Source organism: Perna viridis, chromosome 4, assembly GCF_037379345.1.
Source record: "Perna viridis isolate PV_CMFRI_1.1 ecotype Kerala chromosome 4, ASM3737934v1, whole genome shotgun sequence".
Lineage (NCBI taxonomy): Eukaryota > Metazoa > Mollusca > Bivalvia > Mytilida > Mytilidae > Perna > Perna viridis.
In genome coordinates this window covers 47556509-47579525 of record NC_142448.1, presented here as the reverse complement: position 1 = coordinate 47579525, position 23017 = coordinate 47556509, and the positions used below count along the sequence as shown (strand labels likewise).

The window sequence follows — 23017 nt, the reverse complement described above, 5'->3', positions numbered from 1 at the left end:
AGATTCTTTAAGAATTCAACAGATGAATGAATGCCCTTATATTTTCAGAATTTCTACTTTATCGTACTATAACTAAGGAAAAAAATTATCAAAGGTAAGTATCCATTTGACAGATGTAAAAAAATAATAACAAACAATATATTTTGTTCACATGGATACCAGTATTTATTTTTCGCCACTTAGCAACACAACATTTGGACTTTAAAATTGTGTTCAGGTTACCAAGGTTCAAATTAGATTTACATTGATGTACATGGACTTCAAATTGTGTCCAGTCTTGACAGGTTTATGGATTTTTCAGGGTTCAGTTTATACAGGTGTCACTGTATAATGTATAACAAATAATAAGTATGTAGCAAAAATAATTTAATTTTATAAACATAATGCTCTATTAATGTTGGACCCAGGGTGATAAAAATGAAACTTTATCTTTAAAGTATAGAAATAATAAATAATCAATGCCACCTCATAATAATATTCAACAAAATCAAGCTAAATACAGACATGTCATTTTAAAACTGTTACACGGGAGATATCTCCCAAAATTACAATTTCACTCAAAGGGTGATGTACTTTTAAATACCTTTTCTTTTTTGAGTCAGTTTCTGGCACAAATACTCTTAACACAAATTACAACAAATGCATGTTGGAGGACTACTTTGAATTCTTTTGTATGAGTAAAATGGTTCAAGAGATTCTGAAACATAAAAATATGTGATAAAAAGAAACCAAAAACAGGTTAATCTTCTCTAACAAAGAACATTGAAGTTGACATATCTTTTGTTTGGAAAAGAAAAATGTTTCTATGACACCAGCTTAAAAACAGCTATGCTAAAGCACATGACCTTCCTAGTTTTGGCATTTAAAATTTCCAAACTCATAAATGAAAAAAAAACGGAAATGGTGAAAATACACGTTACTCTTCCATCAAGCGCTATTTTCATATTTATTGAATTTCACAAAAAAAACTTAGAAAAAGATACCAAATAAACACAGAAGTTTTCTTTAATTTACCACTGTTCTTAAGTTTGGCATGCATTCAACCTATATACTAGAAAAAAAGTTCTAAAACTAATATGTTCAAGCAAAGCATACAAATAATTTTATTCTATCACAGTTTGAATACAATATAAACATGTATAAGAAAATGGTAAGATATTTAAGTAACTTGTTTCCCCTCTCTCTTCCAGATAATCACCATCCCTTGCTCATCACATGATGCTAATAAACTCTCGTCACAATTAAAACACACGTCCAGTACTGGGGCAGAATGGCCAAGAAGTTTGTTAACACACGGTTTTGTTTCCTTACACACATCAAAGAAATAAACACACATATCTTCACTGCCAGATACTGAAACAACAAAAGGAAGAAAATTAAGAAAATGTAATTACCACAGTAAATTTGATAACTGATAAAAATTCTTAATTTAGCAATTGTGGAAGTGTAAAAATTGTATTTCTGGTCATCAATATCTTCCACTATTTATTTCTTTTTTACACATTTAAATGCATCTTTCTATAAAAACACATCTACAATTTAAACTAAGTATGCATTTTTGTTTATAGACAATGTCCCATCATTAAACATGTTCATTGTAAATTTGTTTTTAGAGTTAAGTCAAGGATTTATTTGGGTAATTTGGGAAATACCTTATTCAGGCTTTTTAGGGAATAAATTATCTGCAAATTTACCATTTCACCGTCAAAATTAGGGGGTAAAGGTGAAATTTTTTTAATATTGCATGATTTTGATATAAATTCCTTTGGGAAAGGATCCTTTTACAGGACCTGCTGAATGCTAGAAAAATCTATGTTAAATGTGAAATTATAAATACTAATTTCAAATTAAGATTTTCTTCCACTAGTGTAATAAATGCCATCTTAGTACAAGTATAGTGAACCAGAAGGAGTAAAAGAGGATGAATTTCTTCCAGGTGAGGAAGAAATCCAATAAATTCAATAATATTGAAGCTATCAATTGAATCCAGGCTGCATATCTCTTTGTTTTCTGTATATTTCCTGTCAATTTCTACATGTTATGGAATTTGTCTCTATTTCCAGACTATTGTCTTCGCCACTGATACTAACCTTATTGCTATAAATTTTGTAGCCATGAATTTCACCTACCACACAATATGTATAGAGACTAAGTTTTAACTTTACTTACTGACACAAGCTCCCTGTCTGAAAGACATCAGTGGACAAAATGTACTCTTAATATTGCACTTCTTCTGTTTTACAGGAAATCTCTTCTTTAATTGAAGCCCTCCATCTTCTGTCACAATTCTAAAATTAAAGATAATTGAAATTATTCAATGTCAACTTAGATTTGAACTTTTCACTCATAACCAATTTGTTTGTAATTTCCATAGAATATTCATATACATGTATATGTATATACAGATTATTATGTTTCAATTCTATGAAAAACTTGACATATACAATTTTTTTTAAATCAATCACTGCTTCCTGGTTTAGTACTTTTAATTATAGATGCTCTTTTCTTTTCTGTCTGTGTACCTGGAAACTTTAGTTCATAACTGATATTCATGTTATACATTAGCTGGTACTGTGCTGTTTAAATTACTGACATTTCAATATTGGAAATTATATGATTTCAGGCTTTTACTATAATGGACAGAGTTATTTGTGTTAAACTTCATGTTAATACCTGTACACATAATAAGTGTCAGACACAATAACAGGCTTTCCTTATTTGAAATGCATGTACATGTGTATAGATTTTTAAAAAAAAACTGTTATTGCAAAACATATCATTTATTAGTTGTCATTTAGAAATAAGTCATGCAAGCTAAACTTTGTTGTAATTTTAATATTTTCAGGACTTAGAAACAATCTTGTTAATGATATATCATTGCCAACTTGTTGGGTAATGTAACTACCAGCAGAGAACAGCAAGACTTCGATGATTTTGAGCCATTCTTGTTTCAGACCTATTTCCTACATATGAAATCACTGATACTCCGTCCATATTAACATTATATAGACAATAATAGTGTCTTGACTTCACATAAAAGGAATAAAAGGATGAGGCGAAGAAACAGGGTAACTGTGAGGCCCTGGCCCTGTTTTGTGACAAAGCCTTGTATTCTTTTTATGTGAAGTCAAGACATTATTATTGTGTTTATACTGCAATAAAAAAAATTTCATGAACTGGGAATGTTATTCCCAATACAAATTCTATAATATGTTCCCTGTGTGGTGCCTCCAATATGGGCAGAATAATATAGATGATGTTGACAGGTGCAAATTTGTTAATCCATTCACAAACAATTGGAGTGTGACAGATTGTGCTAATTATTTACAAATAACTGACTCATGTTTATTTCTAGTCAATATACTGTTATTGTCTTTGTACTGCAATTTTAATTCTAATATGACATGTTTATTACATTTATTTACCACTAATTGCCCCCCTATAGTGACAGTATGATAAACAAGTAGTTTCATAGGAAAGGAGGCAAAAGTGTTATATACTGTCAATGCATAATGGTTGCTCAAACAGAACAATTGCAGTATAAATAATTTTCTACAGACAAACTTACTTAAACAAACATAAAGCATTAACACAACAATTGACCAATAAAGAGGGGTCTCTTGCCTCTCTACTAATCCAAGACCTAGCTGAAATACTAGTCACTGGTAATCCTTCACATACAGATATTCTGAAAAACAAACAATATGATACATAAACCAAAGCTATATTTTGAAAACTCTCTTTATAAATTTAATGAATTTCAAGTCTCTGGATATTGGGAGATTAAATCAATTCTGAATTTGTTGCTTACTCTTAAAATTGCATGAATAACTGACAACACTGTGGACATTAATTTCACCACTTTAATGGCATATTTAAGGTTTAAAGTACATGTATGTCGAAAAAGTATCTAACATATTAGTAAGAAGATAATTAAATTTCTCTAAACTATTAGTAACTGTTAATCTCTAATTAAGAATTTTACTTAATTAGTTACTAAGTTAGTAGCAATATTTGTATTTTTTTACCTTTACCAGAAGCAATGCATCAATCCCAAGAATTATATCAATACCTTCTAGCCTTGACCAGTTTCCCTCTTGCTACATCTACAGTGAACGAATGTATAGACCCTTTATCATCACCTGTCCATAAAATATGTCCTGTACTGTCAAAAGCTAAAGCCATAACTTTACCTGTAACTTTACTGGATCCACCCTGAAAATATATATTACAAGTAAACCTGTATAAATCTTACTGTGAAAACCTATGTAAGACAGACACCTGTTTGGATCACACAATTATTTCAGTCTTCAACGTTTTGTTGTTAAGACAGGACCTGACAGGTTAAACTGTGTTTTCCTTTATGTATCCATTTAAATTAAAAAAAAAACAAACAAAAATAATTGTCCTCTATAATGAAGTGCTCCAATTATATTGTAAACTTTGTATGCAAATATTAGTTTAAGTAGACACTTAAATCATGATAATTTGTCTGAAATGATGAATTTGAAAATTTATTCACAACACTTTCACTTGCTTGTTGGACTTATCAGGAAAATGTGTCAATGTATGGAATTATTTTCAGTCTTAAATTCTGAATTATAACTGAGTGAAACAGAATCAATATTTATAATACAAACCTTATATCCTTTCCCTGTTGATATGTTCAATACCTGAACATAGCATTTACTGTTTCCAGTCTGATAAATGTTAAGGTAAATTATTTCTCAATTTATCAGTTTCTGTTAAATTATTAGTAACAAAAATATTAAAAATGATAAACTGAGATTAATAATACTTACTTTAATCATACTTTCAAATATACCACAGATTTCACATTTTCTGTGATATAAAATGTGTTAACAATTTTCTTTTATGAATAATTTTTACTGTCAGATGAAAAACTTACAAAACAAGAGGCTCCAAGGAGCCTGAATCGCTCACCTAATTAAAGTTTGTCTTTCAAGGGCAATAAATTTGACAAGGAGTTGTTCAACAATTTTGACTCAAGAAGACTTTGGTAGGACTATCATTAGGATCATTTCGCGATAGAAAGTTTCTTTCTTTTAGTTTTAAAGATATTGGCTGAAAACTGTAAAAAAAGCTGTCATTTTTCATCTTTCAAGGGCAATAAATCTTACAGGAGTCACCTGACAACTTTTGAAGGCCTGAAAATAAATGTCATTTCAGCTATAGAAATAATTTTGCTAAACCTAATGGTTTTGGAGATACTTGTGAAAAACTATTGTCTGACCTCTATGTTCTATTTTTAGTAACAGCAGCCATGTTTTTCGACAGATCAAAAATCCCCACATCAGTTCTATGCATGATACCCCCAAGGAACATTCATAACAAGTTTGGTTCCAATTGGTCAGGTGGTATCAGAGGAGAAGATTTTTGAAAGAAAGAACATTCAAAATAGCAAAAAAAAAAACGTCAAAAAAAGGGCAATAACTCCAACATGGCTTAACCTATTAAAATAAAAATTTGACCACAGATAGATCTCATCATGCTGAACACTTATACCCCATGTCAGAATTTGGCTAAACCTAATGGTTTTAAAGATATGTGCAAAAAACTATTGTCTGACCCGTTTTATTTTTAGTAAAGATGGCCATGTTTTTCAACGGATCAAAAATCCCCAAATCAGTTCTATGCATGATACTCCAAGGAACATTCATACCAAGTTTGGTTCCAATTGGTCAGGTGGTGTCAGAGGAGAAGAGTTTTGAAAAATTGTTAACGACGATGATGCTGGACGCCAAGTGATGACAATAAAATGGCTAAAAAGAGGGGTTTTTTAATAGCAATTTACTTCCCTTGCATCACTGAACCTTCTTTACGAATTTATGAAATTTCCCATGATATGATATCAAGCAACCTTTTATCTTTGCATATTTAAGATATACCCAAAGGCAGATGCAGATATTCTCGTTTGTTTGGTTTAGGTGCTTATCAAAATTAATCAGTTTGCATGAACAACCAAAATATTTTGTTTAACATGCTACCGGTATATTGATTTGTCAGAAGTATTATTCTAGTGGATGAATTTGACATAAACTGAACATGTCCTATTCAAATTTTTCCACTAAAGGTATACATTTGTAGATTCAAACTTTTCTTATCATGTATTTTCTTATAATGCTGCTGATGAGATGTTACTCCTTGGAACACATGTACAGCATATCAAAATTTGCAATGTTATCTGATTAGCACTTTTGTATTTGATATTACTTATTTTGGTGAATCTAATCATTATTCATTTTTATTACTCAGATTGTAACTTTCTAGCTTGCTATCCCACATATTGTCATAGCAAATCAAAACTAATTAAAATGAGAGCAAAGCTCACTGTAGGAAACCCCTTGTTCCTAACCAGTTACCTTCAGGTCAAAAAATGAACAAAGTCATCAAACAGGAAGTTGATATTGCTTCAGTCTATATATAAAGTCCTAAGATATGGTATGCCTATATAAAGCTTCTGTCAAAATATGAATTGGAAAAACATTGTGGAAGTAAAAGGATGGATAGACATTATGATCACTATATAAAACGTACCTCCTGCAGTGGGGGAAGGGGGTAAATAAATAATCAAGGATACAACAAACATGTTGTTATTGAGTGGATGGAAGATACAGGACATGAGTTCAGCAGACATACTATCTTCTATAACTCTCATACACTTTCCAGCAGCTATGTCCCAGATTCTGGCAGTGGCATCCAAGGAAACGGACAAAATCACATCATTAGACAAGGAGAACACAAAATCTGAAAAAAAGGATTGAAGTATTGTGATTCAAGTACATTCAACATGCGCTAAGCAACCAAAAATTTTCTTACTTAATGGTGTCCATTCATCTTTTTCACACAATTTGATGGTTATTGTATACAGTAAGCTAGAATGAGATACAAAACATAGGATACCAAAGCATATGATGTTGTTTATTCCTTTCATTGAAAACATTTCTACTACTACAGCTAATTGGGACATTTTGGTCATAATTTTATTTTGGTTTGTTTTGCACCTCTCTTAAAGTGCCAAAATTAATTGCACCAAAATATAATGTATGTGAATTTTACACAGCCAATAGGTATATATATTGGTGTATTGATAGGCATTGGCGAGAACAAGATTAATGTCCTTACATGTGTATTACTTGCATATAAGATGTTATAGATGAATAAATCCCAAAGAGATTAATGTAATTTACAATGCATCCTAAATTTGACTTGTAATTTGAAAATTCAAAATGTCACTTAAAATGATTAACATAAACTGAAAATGAAAATGATAAAGATTTGCAATCTAGCATGTTATTTAGGCTAATTATTTTGAATGGTTTGGACAACTTCATTAGTGAGAATATAATTGTTGATAATTATCTTTATGTTATTTCCATTGTAATAAAACAATAATAATGGCTAGATTAACACATGTCAATTATTCATATACCATGAAATTGGACCAAATCAATTATCATGAGTAGCAGACAAAAGGTATCCAGTGTTTACACTTTACACACCAACTAAATTGACCCTTAGAAGTGTTGGATAACTATGGATAATGTGAATAAAATACAAAAATAAAACACTTATTATTCTGAATGCACCAAAACTAAACACACCAATATTTAACATGCACATTTTGACAGAAAACCATATATTACCCAAAAATAACCCAAAGCCAAAGTATCCAAATTTATGTTATTCTATTGGTCAATCAGTACTATCTTTTATTGTTACATAGATAGATGTCATTAATCAAATGTTCCCTGTGTAACAAATTTCAATAAATCAAACAGAAATAAATCATGTAACATCATAACATTTTTCTCTTGTGATGTTAACTTACTTCAACATGATTGATGATGTGGAATATTTCCATCCACTGATCACAAAATTTAAAATTCATTTGAAAATGAAAAAAAAAACGTTAAGAAAATCTTTAAAATAAATATGCATATCTATTGGCTATAATGAAAAATGAAAATATCATCACTCTTGCTAAGAACTCTTGGAGATTTAACTCGTGCACAAAAGAAGTTCCCCAAACTCATCAAATATTGGAGTATTCTTGATTATATATTGGCTATTCAGTCTTTCCAATCAATTATCCTTTTACTATATGTCACATTCAACCTGAAAACTAGAAATACTATCACTAAGGTACCAAAGACAATACTCCAAGCAGACTTGATCATGTAAAATCCTTTAAGTTAGGTAATCTGCACTTGCTGAAATGACCTCACATTAAATATCTTTATTCATGATCCATACCCTTCTTATAAAAGGTGGAGATACATTTATGGATGAAATTGGCCCTTTCATTTTTGAAGTTTGAGTCACAGAAAACTTGTACTTGCTGAACAAAAGTTTCAAACAATTTCTAATTGCCTACATTGATACCTTATCTGTACTGAACATTTTGATTATAATTATTTCTCAAAATAGCTGTTTTTTGTTTTTTTGTAAATTTATATTCCGGTAAATAACTACCTATTCAACATAAAATACAAGTGTTTGCAGCAATATAAAACCATGTATTACCTTGGCATTCTTAGTGGATTTACATTGATGCAGGCAAAAATATATTTGTTGCTTTTTTTTGCAAAAAATTGTGTTTTATCTACTGCATTTATCTTGTCACTATTCAACAAAAACTTACTGAGCAAAGGTAGTGTAATTGTACTCCATTAAGTCCTTAACAAATACGCTAAATTCATGTTTTAAAATTTTGCCTAGAAGGGGACCAAAAACAGCCCTAAGAGTATGATGTCCCTTCCCTAAAATCCAATTTAGGAGAAGTGGTGCTTACAAAGTTTTTTAAAGACATATTTCCTTACGATGGATAACTTCCTAATAAAACTGAAATAACATTGTAATAGCTAAGAATAACAAGATGGCAAGAGCTAATATATACTGTACAAACCTGTGACCCCAGCAGAGTGCCCTCTTAGCATACAAATAACAGTAGCAGGGTCTGGAATGACTTGACAGATTGATAGTGTACCATCCATAGAGGAACAAGCTAGCCTGGTCTTATCATCATTACCAAACTTTACATTAGTCACTGAAAATGAATTTATAACATGTATGTCAGTTAACCATGTAACTGATACAATACAATATACATATATGTCAGTTATCCATGTTACTGATACAATACGATATACATGTATGTCAGTTAACCATATACTTGATACAATACAATATACATGTATGTCAGTTAACCATGTAACTGATACAATACGATATAAATGTTATAGTGTTATGTTGTAGTGTGTTTAATAGCTAAGAAACAGTGATCAGACATTATTTTATAAATCAGTGAAGGATTCACTAAAAGTCCTTCAATTTATATAGAGATAAATACATGTAGTGTATAGCTAAATTAATCCATGGTGTATGGCCATAGTGGCATTCTAATCAAACCATGTCTAGAATTTTTTTTTTATTTTGCTATTGTTATTTTGACGATAAGTTTTGTTCACATGGGTACTCATACCTAAATATCTTATGGAAAACTTTACAATATATTTTTATTATACATTGTATTAGTAATATTTCATTGTTTTGAATTTCTATTGACAGTTTTCCAACCATTAAATACTGATACGTCTTGGTGTTAGTCAGGGATAATTTAAGACATCTAAAGATAATTTTGGTCATTTCTATTGTATAAAACACTTCTACTACAATGACCTGCAGCTGTGTGTTGATCAAATATGTGGTGCATCCCAGCAAAAGCATAGTTCTCTGATACGGTTTTTCCTCCTGCCATGGCCCTGAAAAGAAAGTCAAGTATTAAACATGTTAAACCATAATAGTAAACAAATCAAATAAAAACATAATTTGGACATTTAAAGTTTTTTAATGTATGAATTACTATTTTGTTGCTAAAGCATTAAATTCAATTTCTAAGAAAAACTTATTGAGAAACACTGTCCATTTTGTTTTGGTATTTTAGCCATGTCCACTAATTATAGAACTATATACACAGTATCAAAATACACTAAAGCATTAGTGTATTTTGATACTGTGTATACAGTGAAAAATGTCAGTCACATATGGCACTAATTATTAGTCTCTTTGGTACGTACCACATCTACACCACCAAACACCCAACTGATTGGTCCCTCAAACAAATGGACCCTAGAGACTCACTAAGTTAACCTATTTGCCTTAGCCACCTTGGTTTGCATCACCTCTATATCATCAAATACCCTGTTCATTGATTCTTAAAAAATGAACCCTAGCAACCCACCCCTCAAATGTTTGATGCTTACCTGCTAGCTTCAGCCTCTTTGGTTGGAACCACCTCTATACTGTCAAATACCCTCTTCATTGGTCCCTCAAACATAAACCCTAATGATCCACTACTTAGGTTTCTACGATGTTTCTTACTGTCATTTAATGATAACATTTCAAAGTTCTGTAAGTAAAAATGTAGTAGTGTCTCCAAAATACGGATCTGTATACAGAGTGGGCTACATTTACATAAGAAATATGGCATATGTAGATAGAAAAAAGTATCTTTGTTAGATGGGTTTTTCTGCCATTAGAATCAATGGCAGTGCCTGAATTTTATATGGACTAAAGGTACTGAAACAATCTTAACATGTTCTTTTTATAAACTGCACTGAAAAAAAATCAGGCAACCTAAACCTTGATCTTAGCAATGTAGCAAAATAGTACAGTGATTGGGGTGCATCATTCAATACATGCACATAGTAAAAATAATATTGTAAATTGATTGGGTTCTCCTCAAAATAAGAAAAACTAAAAATTTTAAAATCAATTTTTGACAAATAATTGACAAAAAAATGTATTTACTATCCCTTTTAAAACAATGTTATTTATGTATATTTTTATAATTTAATTTGAATTGCAACAAGCTTTCTGGATGGTTGGTTCAATTAAGTCGAAATTCAAATAATTCAGATATCTCCAAACAAAAAACATTTTGATTATGAATCAAACCTTCATACAAGAATGTAAATTGGCTTTTAACTTGTTCAAAAATAGAAACATTCCTTTATTAAAAAAAAAGGGGCAGCCATTTTCTGATCACAGCTTTTAAGTTGTTTTTTTTATACAGCTGTGCTAGAAGTTATTGAGCACTGAGCCATTCCAGATCTATGGGAAGATCTGATTTCAAGGATACACTTACAACATATCTGTATAATAAAACAAGGTTCTAAACAGGTTTATCTGTCCCAGAACTGAATGAAAATACTGTGAAAGTACTTATATTCATAGGTATCAATTTTCATGGAAAAGCACATGTTAGTGGATTCTTAAATTCGAGGTTTTGAAGATCCTGTCATACAATAAAAAGTAAATAATCCTTTTGGTTGGGAACGAAATTTTATGGTTTACCTTAATTGAGAAATCCACAAAGATTGGTACCTAACTAACAATAGTACTTTCACAGTACATACTTATACTCCTATCATCAAACAGTAAATACTTACATCAAGGGCACTTCTTCCACCACTCCTTAAACTGATGGACCTGCTTCTAATGCTCCTTTAAAATGCAAACAAAATGCTACAATATTTAGTGGATATTTCCAACTTATATTAAATGGTTGTGTTGATTTCTTTCTCAACATAACACTATGACTATTCTATAATTTGAGTTGGAGTCATTATTTAGACATCTAAAATATAGTTTTTCTGTACAAAAGGTAGACAATGAATACTATCATACAGATTTAGTGGTAAGTAATTCTCTAAAATGCTTTGATGTATTTAAGTGTTTCTTTGGAAAATTCATGATCTTTGACTTAGGTCTGATTAACAGCCATTTGATCCCAAATCACATCTAGGGGCCAGGCATACTGTGTGCTTAAATTAATTCACATGCATATTAATCAACTATGGTACAGTACCTGAACTGACCTGTGCAACAAAAATTGCAATCGGTCATTGATCATCAATCAGTTTCTAGTCAGTCATCGATCCATCAAACCAATCCATTAAACTGGTGATGGCATCATGTGACCACAGAACGGTCAATGTATTTTAGGGTTTTTACTGTTTTCTTCGTCAAGTTTACACATATTTACATAATGTAATAGATTTAAACATTAATTTATGCCTTTATTTTACTTTTTTTATTTTAAACAGATCAAACACTATTTTACATGACAAAACTGCGATCAAATCGGTCACCGGTCATCGATCCATCAGAGATCAATCAGTCAACAGTCATCGATCCATCAAATTGTTGGGCGGATCAGTTCAAGGATTGTACATCATGTAGTCTTACCCTCCATCTGAGAATGATGGACTTCCATATCTAGCATTCAATAACTGGGCTCTTGTGTGTAGAAGTTCCTTTCTGACTGATGGATCTTTCTGTAAAATACACAGCTGAACATAAAACATAGAACATCATTTGAAATTTTTTAAAGAATGAATTATGATATAGCAATTGGACATTAGAAAGCTTCCAGTGCTTTTCTTTGTTCGGTTGAATTTACTACAATGTACAGTACATATGTAATACTGCAACTATTTCATTGTACCTGTGTATGTTGTTTTGGGGGCAGCCTTCCCAGTGGTATGAGGGTTTCCTTATTGTTAAAGATCCATGAGTGGCCTTGTGCTGACATTTTTCATCCTGCTATGGTCGTAGTCTCTTTGACATATTCACCATATCCATTCTCCTTATTAAACAACTTTTTGACCTAATTATCACCAAGAATTAATGTAAATGCATCTCACACTTAAAAGGTGTTAACAGGTACATTTGTACCTGTATGGATAAATCATGACTCTGCTTTGCAAGGTCTTCTGGGGGACAATTTTTCAAATGAATTAACTATGACCATTAGTGATTTTTTCAATTACTGTTTTGAAGGAAAATTAGTAAATTTTGTCACAGAAATATTCTTACTTTAAAAAAATTTAAAATACATAAAGTTTGATACCCTAGTTGTAAAGTTGAATATTATTGCAATTTTATTGTTTGGTATTTAAAAGAATGGCACAGGCAATTAAAACTATCATTGTAAAACTTAATAGTTTAAATAATCTCTGATAATTCTCAATCACAAACATAAAAATCATAATTTTTGTCTCACTGTGAAAGTACTTTAATTTCTGGATACCAGTTTACTAGATTAGGGAAGAAACACCAGTTCATGGATCTTTGAAATTGTGGTTTTGTGGATTTCCATATACAAATCAATTGAAATCTCCTTTTCGTTCAGAACAAATTTAGTGGTTTGGCCTACCCATAAAAACCATGAAAATTGTTACCCCACGAACAATAGTACTTTCACAGTAAATAAACTACAAAACTGCAAAAACAAAAGCAACCAACTACATTTTTTTTAAACATTCACAGTACATGTACATGTATTGGCCAATTATACAAATCACCACTGATGATTTGATGGTTAATATAAAAAGATAAACCATTGTTTAATCATGATCATGTACTTACACCGGATTTCGCACATTCTCTTAACAACTGACTTCTCCTACGAATGTATAAGGTTCCTGTCAAAAAATAATAAAATGGCAAGAAAGTGGCATGGTATGATATGGAAATCTAGAAGTGCATATCTTTCATTTCAGGCTTGTGTAAAATAAAGTTATGACTCAAGTTAACAGCAAAAACATCTCTCATTATGAGAGAGAATATATAGGTCAGAAAGAAGTGATGGTAGTGAAGAGGTCTGACAGAGGAGATTATTATCTTGACTTGCAACTTTCACTAACTATATGTATTTCATGTTATAATTTCAAAGTAAATGATGTTAGGTTCATGTACATGTGCATGTAGACTGTGGTGATGTTTATCTTCAGAAGATAAAATAGAAACACTGACTCACATTTATTTTCTCTTGGGAAAATCTATTTCTTTAGCTAGAAGTGTAAAATGATTTAGAGACAATGGGAAGAATGACTTACAGTGGTAGAAAATTTACATACACCAAACAGTTTTTGAATGTAGACACTCTAGCAAAGTCTGATCTAATTGTCTGCATAATACTTTAGTGTAGGATACAATATCAGAAACACAAGCTTTGCACTGATCACACTGAAACTTAGTATGAACAATTACTAATCCTACTACATGTACATTTTATCTTCCTATTCTGTGATCGAACAATATGATACTAGTGCCATCTCAAATGCTCCCAAAGATACAGAATTTACAAGAATAATCGGGGCAGTTTTACAGTTTATGGTAAAATCAGTTTTTAGTCCTACTTGTGGCTTGTCTCATTTTAGCAGGAGTTTACTAAATTTTACACCCATTTTCAGGATGGTTATTCACTGCTTATTAAAGAATTTTTACTTGAAAAATGTATTTGTAATGATATTTACAAGTAAACTTCTTCTTCCATGTGAAATCATTAGTAAAATTTTATGCTCATATAGTCTAACTACTGAGTATTTATTGAAAAATTGTATGGGTATAGAGAGTTTTATTTGCAGTTTAGGGAACCAAAAGAGTTTTTTTTCAATTATCTAAGAATGAAATAGAATATAATGAATTAAGGTTGATTTCCCATGCCACTCAAAGGATTTTTTGCCAACTAAATCACTAGTAAGTGATGACATCACGAAGATCTCTCCTATGGGCTATATAACACCTTATGAAAATTGAAGACACATGTAACGTTCGAGTATGTTTGTGCTAACGTACTGAATTGAGGGTTGTTTGGAGTTCTATATGCATTAAATTTGGCGTCTAAAGCCAATGCTTGTTGCCAGACAGCTGCCATTCTCCATATCAGTGAGTTCAACTTATTTCCTTGAAATTCAATAATGGGGTGTGCTTACTGCTGGGAAATGAAACTTACACAATGACGTGTCTACATAGATCAACTCGTCCCATCACTATGTTGTACCATGCATGCGTTATAAAATGTATATATCCCAAAAAAAAGTAAATGTAGGCACATATTTTATAATACTGAGTTCAAAAATATGAATAACAGAAGAATCAGCTTTGAACTGACAGCGGTGGAACCAAAGATTTACAAAAGCCTTTAAGGGAAGAGTAACCCGGGTCCCAAATTTTCGGTATGGTCTAAAATGTGTAACCCGTACCCGTACCAACTTTTCCCCGTACCGAAATACTATTTTGTCAATTTCTTCATTATTACATGATATTTCCAGCTGAAAATTGGTACATACTTACAAAATGATATGATGGTTAGGTTAGATTTAACAATATTTAAAATGTTTGTCAAAAAAATTGATTTTGTTCTATTTTCTCTGTTCAAAAGGTCTAAAATGTGAAACCTGAATTTCCCGTACCCAAAATCAAAGTCCAGTATTTTTGTTATCTGTACAATTTTAAAGCATATTTGACATTAGAATATCATGATTTTATCAAAATTTTCATTGAAGATAAATTAAAATCGCATAAGACTCTGTTTATGAGACTGTTTTTTTATTCTGAATAAGATCATATCCATTCTTTGCTGGTATGGGGATTGAAGCTACATGTAGGTACGCTCAAAATTCAAACTCAATCACTTCTTTTTTTAAAACAATATCAAATCTTTCAAAATTTTACCCAAAGTCTTAAAATGAAGTTTTAACCTCTTAATGATTTTAGAAAACCGTAAGATTGGGATAGGAAAGTGAGAAATAGTCAATACATTGTAATTAGTTTGGTACGGTAACTTCACATTTTAGACCTTTTAACTTCAGAAAACCGATCAAACAAGAAATAATAGTAAAAATATACATCATTTTCTTAATTAGAAATTAATTGAAACGGACTTTTCCACACCTCATGCGATTTTCAGTTTTTAACATACCGTAAAAATGAATATATTAGCAAAACATTATTTGGGTACGGGGAAAAGTTGGTACGGGTACGGGTACGGGTTACACATTTTAGACGATACCCAAATTTTCGTGCAAAAAATAATGTAAAAAAAAATGTCACGTACATCTACGCATCTTATCAATTTATACTATTACACAATGTTAAATAATGAACTTGCTTGATATTTATTGGATTGTATTGCTTTCTTTTGTCACTGTTAAACTTTCAAGCACTTTGATTGAGCAGGGGTATACATCCATGGCGCTTGCACAGATGTTGCAAAAGTAAAGTCAGTTTACATTTCCCATGTAGGTTCTATTGCTGTTCAGTTTACATATTGCAATTGCTTCTCTGCGGATACCAAAGAACGGCAAGATTCAGCAATGCTTTAGCAGTGGTGGATCCGTCACCCGGAACCACAATTGATAAATCTTATTCATATCGCGCATGATTCGAGCAAAATGAACATATAATAAATCCTTTTCATATTCTACGGATCCAACTTTTATAGATTTTTACTGTTTACCGACTTGGTGCCATCTTAGAAAACTAGAAGAATGGAATTCAAACATCTTAGAAATGAATGTTACTATAAATGGGATAGGGATACGGGAGTTAAGCGGATGAGAGTCGATGGGCGGAGGGGTGGAGAACAGTGGTGGAAGGGGGCGTGAACAGTGGTTGAAGGGGCGGGGACCATGGAGGTAAAAATACGAGTAGCGGGGGTTATGGTTGGGAACCATAGCCGGGGGTAAAATGAAAGGGGTGGTGAAGCGGTGGTCAGGAGGGTCGGAGGCGGTGGTCTAGGAGGAGGGAAGCGGGTATATAGTACCTCCTGGCGACCCTCATAAACTTCACTCCAAATCATATGTATATATCGATACCTTTAATCTGTAGTTTAATTATTGTTATAAACATCTTTATTTTTTTTTTGCCCGACACTTTTTTCAATACGCGTAGACAAAAACTGATTTTGAACAACCTGAAAGGTCTTACAACGAATTAGTCTAAAGTTAAAAATAAAAGTAAAAGGATTATTAAAGATAAATACGAAGACCTCTTAATAAATAAAATATCCAACTTCAATAACACAACTAATTCTTTATATAGCAAACTAAAAACAGATATTAAACCAAAAGAGTACTTGAAAAATCAGAATAAATAACATGAAAATGGTATCAAAGTTTCGCATTATAGCGATCATAAGCTATAGAAGTGGATTCTAAAAAATATATATCACGCGAGCAGATTAAGTATTAGTCGACGAGGAACATTTCTTTTCCAATTGTCAAACAAACGATGGTTTAAGAGCTGACTTTTTAAATCCAATGTCTCATAAATACTCAGATTTAAAGTTCATGATCAGATTTATGGCAATTTTTGGAGATGAGAAAATAAGGTCTATATTGGTCAAAGGCATACCTTTATATGCAATGGTTGCATTGTGTTTGTCTAACCTTTGAAAGGTTATCGAGGGTACAGTGCATGGTCAAAGGAAATCGAGTGGTGCAAAAAAAGAGTTAAGTTACATCGATGTTCGCGATAATTATAGTTTCGTTTTTTTAACTCACTGGCCAACTCTCTACGTGCACCTTATACATTAAAATTACGTATGCGTCTTGATCCAAATAAAACGAAAGGGCGCGTACTTTCTTTTCATATAGTACTCCAGCAGTGCTAGAGGTTATCTGGCAAGCTATTTTCTGACTTGATGCCATCCTAACCTCTTGCATCTGACATGTTGAAAGATACCGCAAATGTAAATGAGCTAAATAAGTGTTTTAACTTGATGTATGGAGGAACGGAATTCCAATCACCTATGGTTTGAATTGTCAGATTCAAAATTTTGATAAAACAGTTAACTTTATGTTATAATTAAAAATATCTTTATTTTTTTCAAATATCAACTGACTCTATTTGCATTATCTAAAAAGGAAGAATCGATCGAGGGTTCATTCAGTGCATGGTAAAATTAAGGAAGATCAGATCGGTAGACATCGATGTTCGTGATAATTTCCTTTATAAAAATGCATGCTGCATCTTGCATGCTTGCTTAATTGAAGTCATTGACAAACTCAAGATCTGCTCTCTTTACCTTAAACAGTGGCGGATCCAGAGGGTGGTGCCGGCCGGAGGTTGGCTAGATCCTTCCCTATTTATTGAAAAGAAAGTCGTTAATTTTCATGTGTAAAATTGACAAAAATGGCAAATAATGTCTTAACACCCCCTAATTCTTAGGAACCTCGGCTGACACCCCCTTTTTCAAAGTGTCTGGATGCGACCCTGCCTCAAAGTATGCGTTTTGATCCAAATTAAACGAAGAGAGTCCAGAGGAAATTGGGACTACCTATAGTCATCTATTTATTTTTCATATATAGAACATATAACAAATAGAAAATATTTATATTTTTCAAATTCAAGGGCCCACAGAACTTCATGGGAATACATCAATAAAGGACCACTGTTCAGAAAGTTAATAGTTGATCCCGGGTTGTGGATCTGCTCCTGCGATGGTTGGAATCTATTTTGATTTGAATATATCAGTGGCGGATCCAGAGAGGATGTAGGAGGTAGGTACCCCCTTTTGATTGGAAAATTTGACCTTTTTATTTGTAAAATTGACAAAAAAGTGGCAAATAATATCCTAGCACCCCCCTTTTTTTTAGGAACCTCGGCTGGCACCCTTTTTCAAAGTATCTGGATCCGACCCTGATATATTGTCAATTTCGTTCATGGGGGCTGCATCTGAAAGTCTTCCAACCTGAAGTAAAACAATTGTTGTTGCTTTACTTCTTTAGTGTACTTTAACGATTTAAATAGAAAATTGAGAAAATAAAAAAAAACTGAGTTTTAAAATTACCTCCCTTAGTATGGCATAATTTTAGAAATGACCCTAATAGAAGTTCACAAATTAATATTGTAATTTTTATCAAACAGCTTATTTTAATCAATAGGGGATAAATAATACTTTGTCTTTTTTTATATCCGTCTGTGATTATTTTGCTAAATTTATTTCTTAAATGAACCTTGATCTAAGCCCCGGTAAAATCAAAATTGGTTTGTTGAAATACCATTGCCCGATTGTATGTACATTTTAGTTATTAAATTTGTGTAAATATTTGCCAAAAAATGTCGCCCAGGTGCGACATTAGTAAACTGCACGGCCACAGGCCGCTCCTTGTTTAATATACGCAAAAATTCATAGACTGTGAAAAAAGAAATTAATGAGTCTGCATGTGGTACAGGTCTCTGATGCTAACACGACACGTTCAATGTTCAGTAAAGTGAAACCTGTCTAAACCAAAGCTCTCGTGATTCGGTTTAAAAAGGTGATCAGTTTACCATGGTTCAAGATACCTAGTGTCTGGTTTAGACAAGTTTCACATGTTCTGCTGCACTGAATGGGTTAGAAATAGTTTTGCTAACCCTGAAAAGATATGGGACAAATATGAACACGAAATTCAAGCTTGATGCAACTCTGAATATGATTGTGACTAAATATTTGACACCGAATGTCCATTCAAAATAAAAAAAAGAAGCTTTTAATTTACAACATATTTGTCCAGTGTGGTGGACGTGTTTTTCAACAAACGGTCGGCATTCCAATGGGAACAAATTGTGCTCCTTACTTGCTGACCTATTCCTACACTCTTATGAGGCTGACTTTATAGCTGATCTGATCTGAAAGATAGAATATCGTTTGGCTAGATCCTTTAATCTCAGTTTCCGCTATATAGATGACGTAATATCTTCAAACAATCATAATTTCGGGGATTTGATACATCGCATCTACCCCCAAAGAACTTGAGATAAAGGATACTACAGACAGTGAGAAGTCAGCATCATATCTTGACCTACACTTAGAAATCGATGGTAAAGGAAAACTATTGACCAAAATTTACGACAAACGTGATGATTTTTCATTCAAAATTGTCCATCTGTGTCAACATCCCTTCACCACCTGCGTATGGAGTGTTCATATCAAAACTCATACGTTATGCCAGAGCTTGCCGAAACTACACCGACTTTTTGTATCGCGCTAGAACTCTAACAAATAGGCTTCTGGAGCAGGGTTATGTTGCTACAAGATTGAAGTCATCACTACAGAAGTTTTATGGTCGTCATCATGAACTCGTGGATCGTTATGGTGTATCCATCTGCACCATGAAGACTGATTTATTCAGCGGGTCATAGTTTCCTTTCCTCGTTTGTCTACGCTGGACTTGACTTTTTATGAGCAACTCGAAGGGTGTTTCTATAAAAAAAAAAAAAGCAGAGGACTCTTAACCTACCGGTGCACCTGGTCCATGCTCCCAGTTTTTAGTGGAGTTCGAGTTGCTCATCTGCTTTTGTTACTTTGTATGTATGATTTTAGTTACTTTATGTTCTTTGTTGTGCATGTCTCTTTTCCATGTCTGGTCTTTGTCCCTGGATTACACTATTTTGATTTCTGCTATAACCTTGGTTCCCCTGATTACTCTTACATTACTAAAATCAAAGCACCGAAGGTGCTGTAACTCGGAAGTCGCTTGGCGTGCAATCTGCAAGATAGGTTCCCGATGTCTATCTTTTAAGCAGTGTGCTAGTGTGCCGGTCATGACATGGACCAAGGTTTGAGAATGTTTTGGTGTTGAACCCATATTTCCCTTGCAACCTGCAGCAAAACTAAACAAAGCTGTACACAAATATCGTGAAAATAAGATTATTGCATTTGTTTACGTTCTTGAGACCTTAAACTTGAAAAAAGACAGCTGCTGATGTTGATTGTGACGCTTCTTCATAAAATGATTTTGATTATAATACCATTCACCACCCAAAGAGAGATAACTCCAATTAAATTGTATTGGCTTTTAACTATCTTCTTTGAAATGACTACGCGGCCAAGCGCAAAAATAATTTGGCGTCTCGATTTACCAGTTCGGAATATTTAGCTGAAAATCAACACTTAAAATGTTAAAGTCCGATAAAATGCTTTATGGAGCGCAGCTAGATACACTCGCAGAATTCGAACCCTGAATAGAGGGGCATTGCCTTCAATTTTGTGCTGAAATACATGACACACGATAATCTATTACACAGAATGGGAAATGGTCAAACAACTTAAATACTTGCAATGAGACGTAAAATGACATGAACGAACAAACAGACGAACGATGAAATGCTTTTATATGGGTCCCAGAATTTTGTTTCTATATATGGCATGGTATAATAAAAAAAATCAAAAAATTAAATCAAAAGAAATATACACAATGCGCAATGTCATGGCGTTCAGCGAGCGCTTTTTAGTTCAAAGGGGGAATTGAGCCAAATTTGTATGAATTAAGTCCAAACACAAATTCAAAAATCAAGAATATAAAAAAACCTGAAAGGATCGAGCTTACATTAATAGACTTTTCATAAAAAATTCAAAAAATTTCTGATTATTGGCCAAATGTAGCACATCTCTTCTTTTTTATGAATAAAGGCTCATAACTAAAAAAAATGAAAAATCAGAAATTAACAAAAAATGAAAGGGAGCAATGTTAAAACACTTAACCTTCAAGAAAACAGGTGCAACCATTGAAACTACGAAATTAATCTTTTTATGAATAAAGTCCCATAATTAAATTAACCAATTTTAAAAAATGAAAGGGAGATTTCGCCGATATGAAGAAACAATTCACCAAAGTTTTACTGAAATTGCTGCAAGGATTTTTGAGTTACAGCCCTGAAAACAGAAAATCACTCATTTAAATAAAGTTTCATAACTCAAAAACTATAAATTGGAAATGTATAAAAATGGAAAGGGAGCTCACATCAATCCAAAGAGTCAATCCACCGAAGTTTTGGTGGGAGAAAGCTCGAGAGTGAAATTATCAAATTAATTTCACAGTGTAAATTATCGAAATTTATTACACTGGGAACATTAGATAAAAACTGCTATCTATATAATAAATATCGTTATTACTGCAGAAAAGACGGTATACATAGATACAGATACGTAGTGCTTGGCAGAGATTCACCGTACTTTAAATCATATATAAAAATGTTTCTTCAAAATATACCGAAGAAGATAGCATCAGAACGCTGGTACTTTTTATCGACAACATATTTATTCAGTGTGGTGGACGCGTTTTTTCAACAAACAGTTGGCATTCAAATGGGACCAATTGTGCTAATCACCGATCTATTTCTTCACTCTTATGAGACTGACTTTATAACTGATCTGATCGAAAAGAAGGATCACCATTTGGTAAGATCATTAGATCTCAGTTTCAGCTACAAAGATGATGTATTATCATAAAACAACACTAGGTTAAGGGATTTTATACATCACATCAACCCCTAAGAACTTGAGATAACGGAAACTGCAGACACTATGAAGTCAGCCACATATCTTGGCCTTCGTTTACAGATCGATGGTAAAGGAATATACAATAAACACGAAAACTTCTCATTCTATATCGTCAACTTCCCTATCATCTGTGGCAATTAAGCTTCTGGAATGAGATTACGTTGATATAAGATTGAAGTAATCACCACAGTAGTTTGATGGTATATGAACCATGAAACCAATTTGTTTAGCTGTTTCATAGTTTTCCTTTCCCCATTTATCTATCCCAGACTTGACATTTCGTGAGCAACTCGGCAGGCGTTTCTAGAAAAGCCAAGGTCGCTTACCCTATCGATACATCTGGTCGATGCCTCCAGTTTTTGGTGGAGTCGGCATTGCTCATTTTCTTTGTCCCGGTACATGTTATTTTGGTATTTCGTATTCTTTGATGTGTGTGTCTGTTTCCCCTGTTTAGTGTTTATCCTTGATACTTTTTATTTCTACTTGAATCTTGGTTGTACCCTTGACTACTCTTCCGTGAAAATTGGTGCAACAACTACTGAGTTATAGTCCGATTACTCTTAACTCCCCATAAACTCTAAACCATAAAGTCAGAAATTACAAAAATTGAAAGGAAGCTTACATCCATATGAATAAGCAAGCCACTAAAGTTCGACACTGCTGCGAGGATTTTTTATTTATAAAAAAAACATAATATCGCCACAATCATCCCATAGCTAAAAAAATAATGATAATACAGCAGAAATACAAAAATCATAAGGAATCTCACATCAAAAGTAATAAACTATTTTCCAAATTTTCATGAAAATGTTGTAATCTTTAAACTGCGAAACCCCCATTTTTTAAGAACAGTTCCATAACTCCTAATCGTAAAGTCTG

General features: G+C 32.5%; 1 protein-coding gene across 1 annotated transcript; it reads right to left on the bottom strand.

Annotated features, from left to right (window-relative positions):
- Nucleotides 1–141: 141 nt before the first annotated feature.
- LOC148620326 (WD repeat-containing protein 13-like) lies at nucleotides 142–14838 on the bottom strand. The gene is made up of 13 exons (XM_088581107.1): nucleotides 14668–14838; nucleotides 13456–13511; nucleotides 12274–12362; nucleotides 11475–11529; nucleotides 10287–10432; nucleotides 9703–9785; nucleotides 8930–9070; nucleotides 6602–6768; nucleotides 4641–4700; nucleotides 4073–4215; nucleotides 3569–3688; nucleotides 2170–2288; nucleotides 142–1353 (listed from the first exon to the last, which is right to left on the bottom strand). Exons 1-13 carry the CDS (start codon nucleotides 14744–14746, stop codon nucleotides 1160–1162), a joined length of 1452 nt encoding a protein of 483 aa, XP_088437233.1. The 5' UTR covers nucleotides 14747–14838; the 3' UTR covers nucleotides 142–1159.
- Between the last annotated feature and the right edge of the window lie 8179 nt (nucleotides 14839–23017).

Bases quoted from the DNA above. Each gene is read 5' to 3' on its own strand.
- LOC148620326 (XM_088581107.1), bottom strand. From the start codon at position 14,746: ATGGCAGCTGTCTGGCAACAAGCATTGGCTTTAGACGCCAAATTTAAT. The intron at 12,363-13,455 runs GTAAGTACATGA...TGTATTTTACAG, and splicing joins GAGAATGTGCGAAATCCGGT to AAAGATCCATCAGTCAGAAA. The intron at 6,769-8,929 runs GTTTGTACAGTA...CCTTTTTTTCAG, and splicing joins GCACTCTGCTGGGGTCACAG to ATTTTGTGTTCTCCTTGTCT.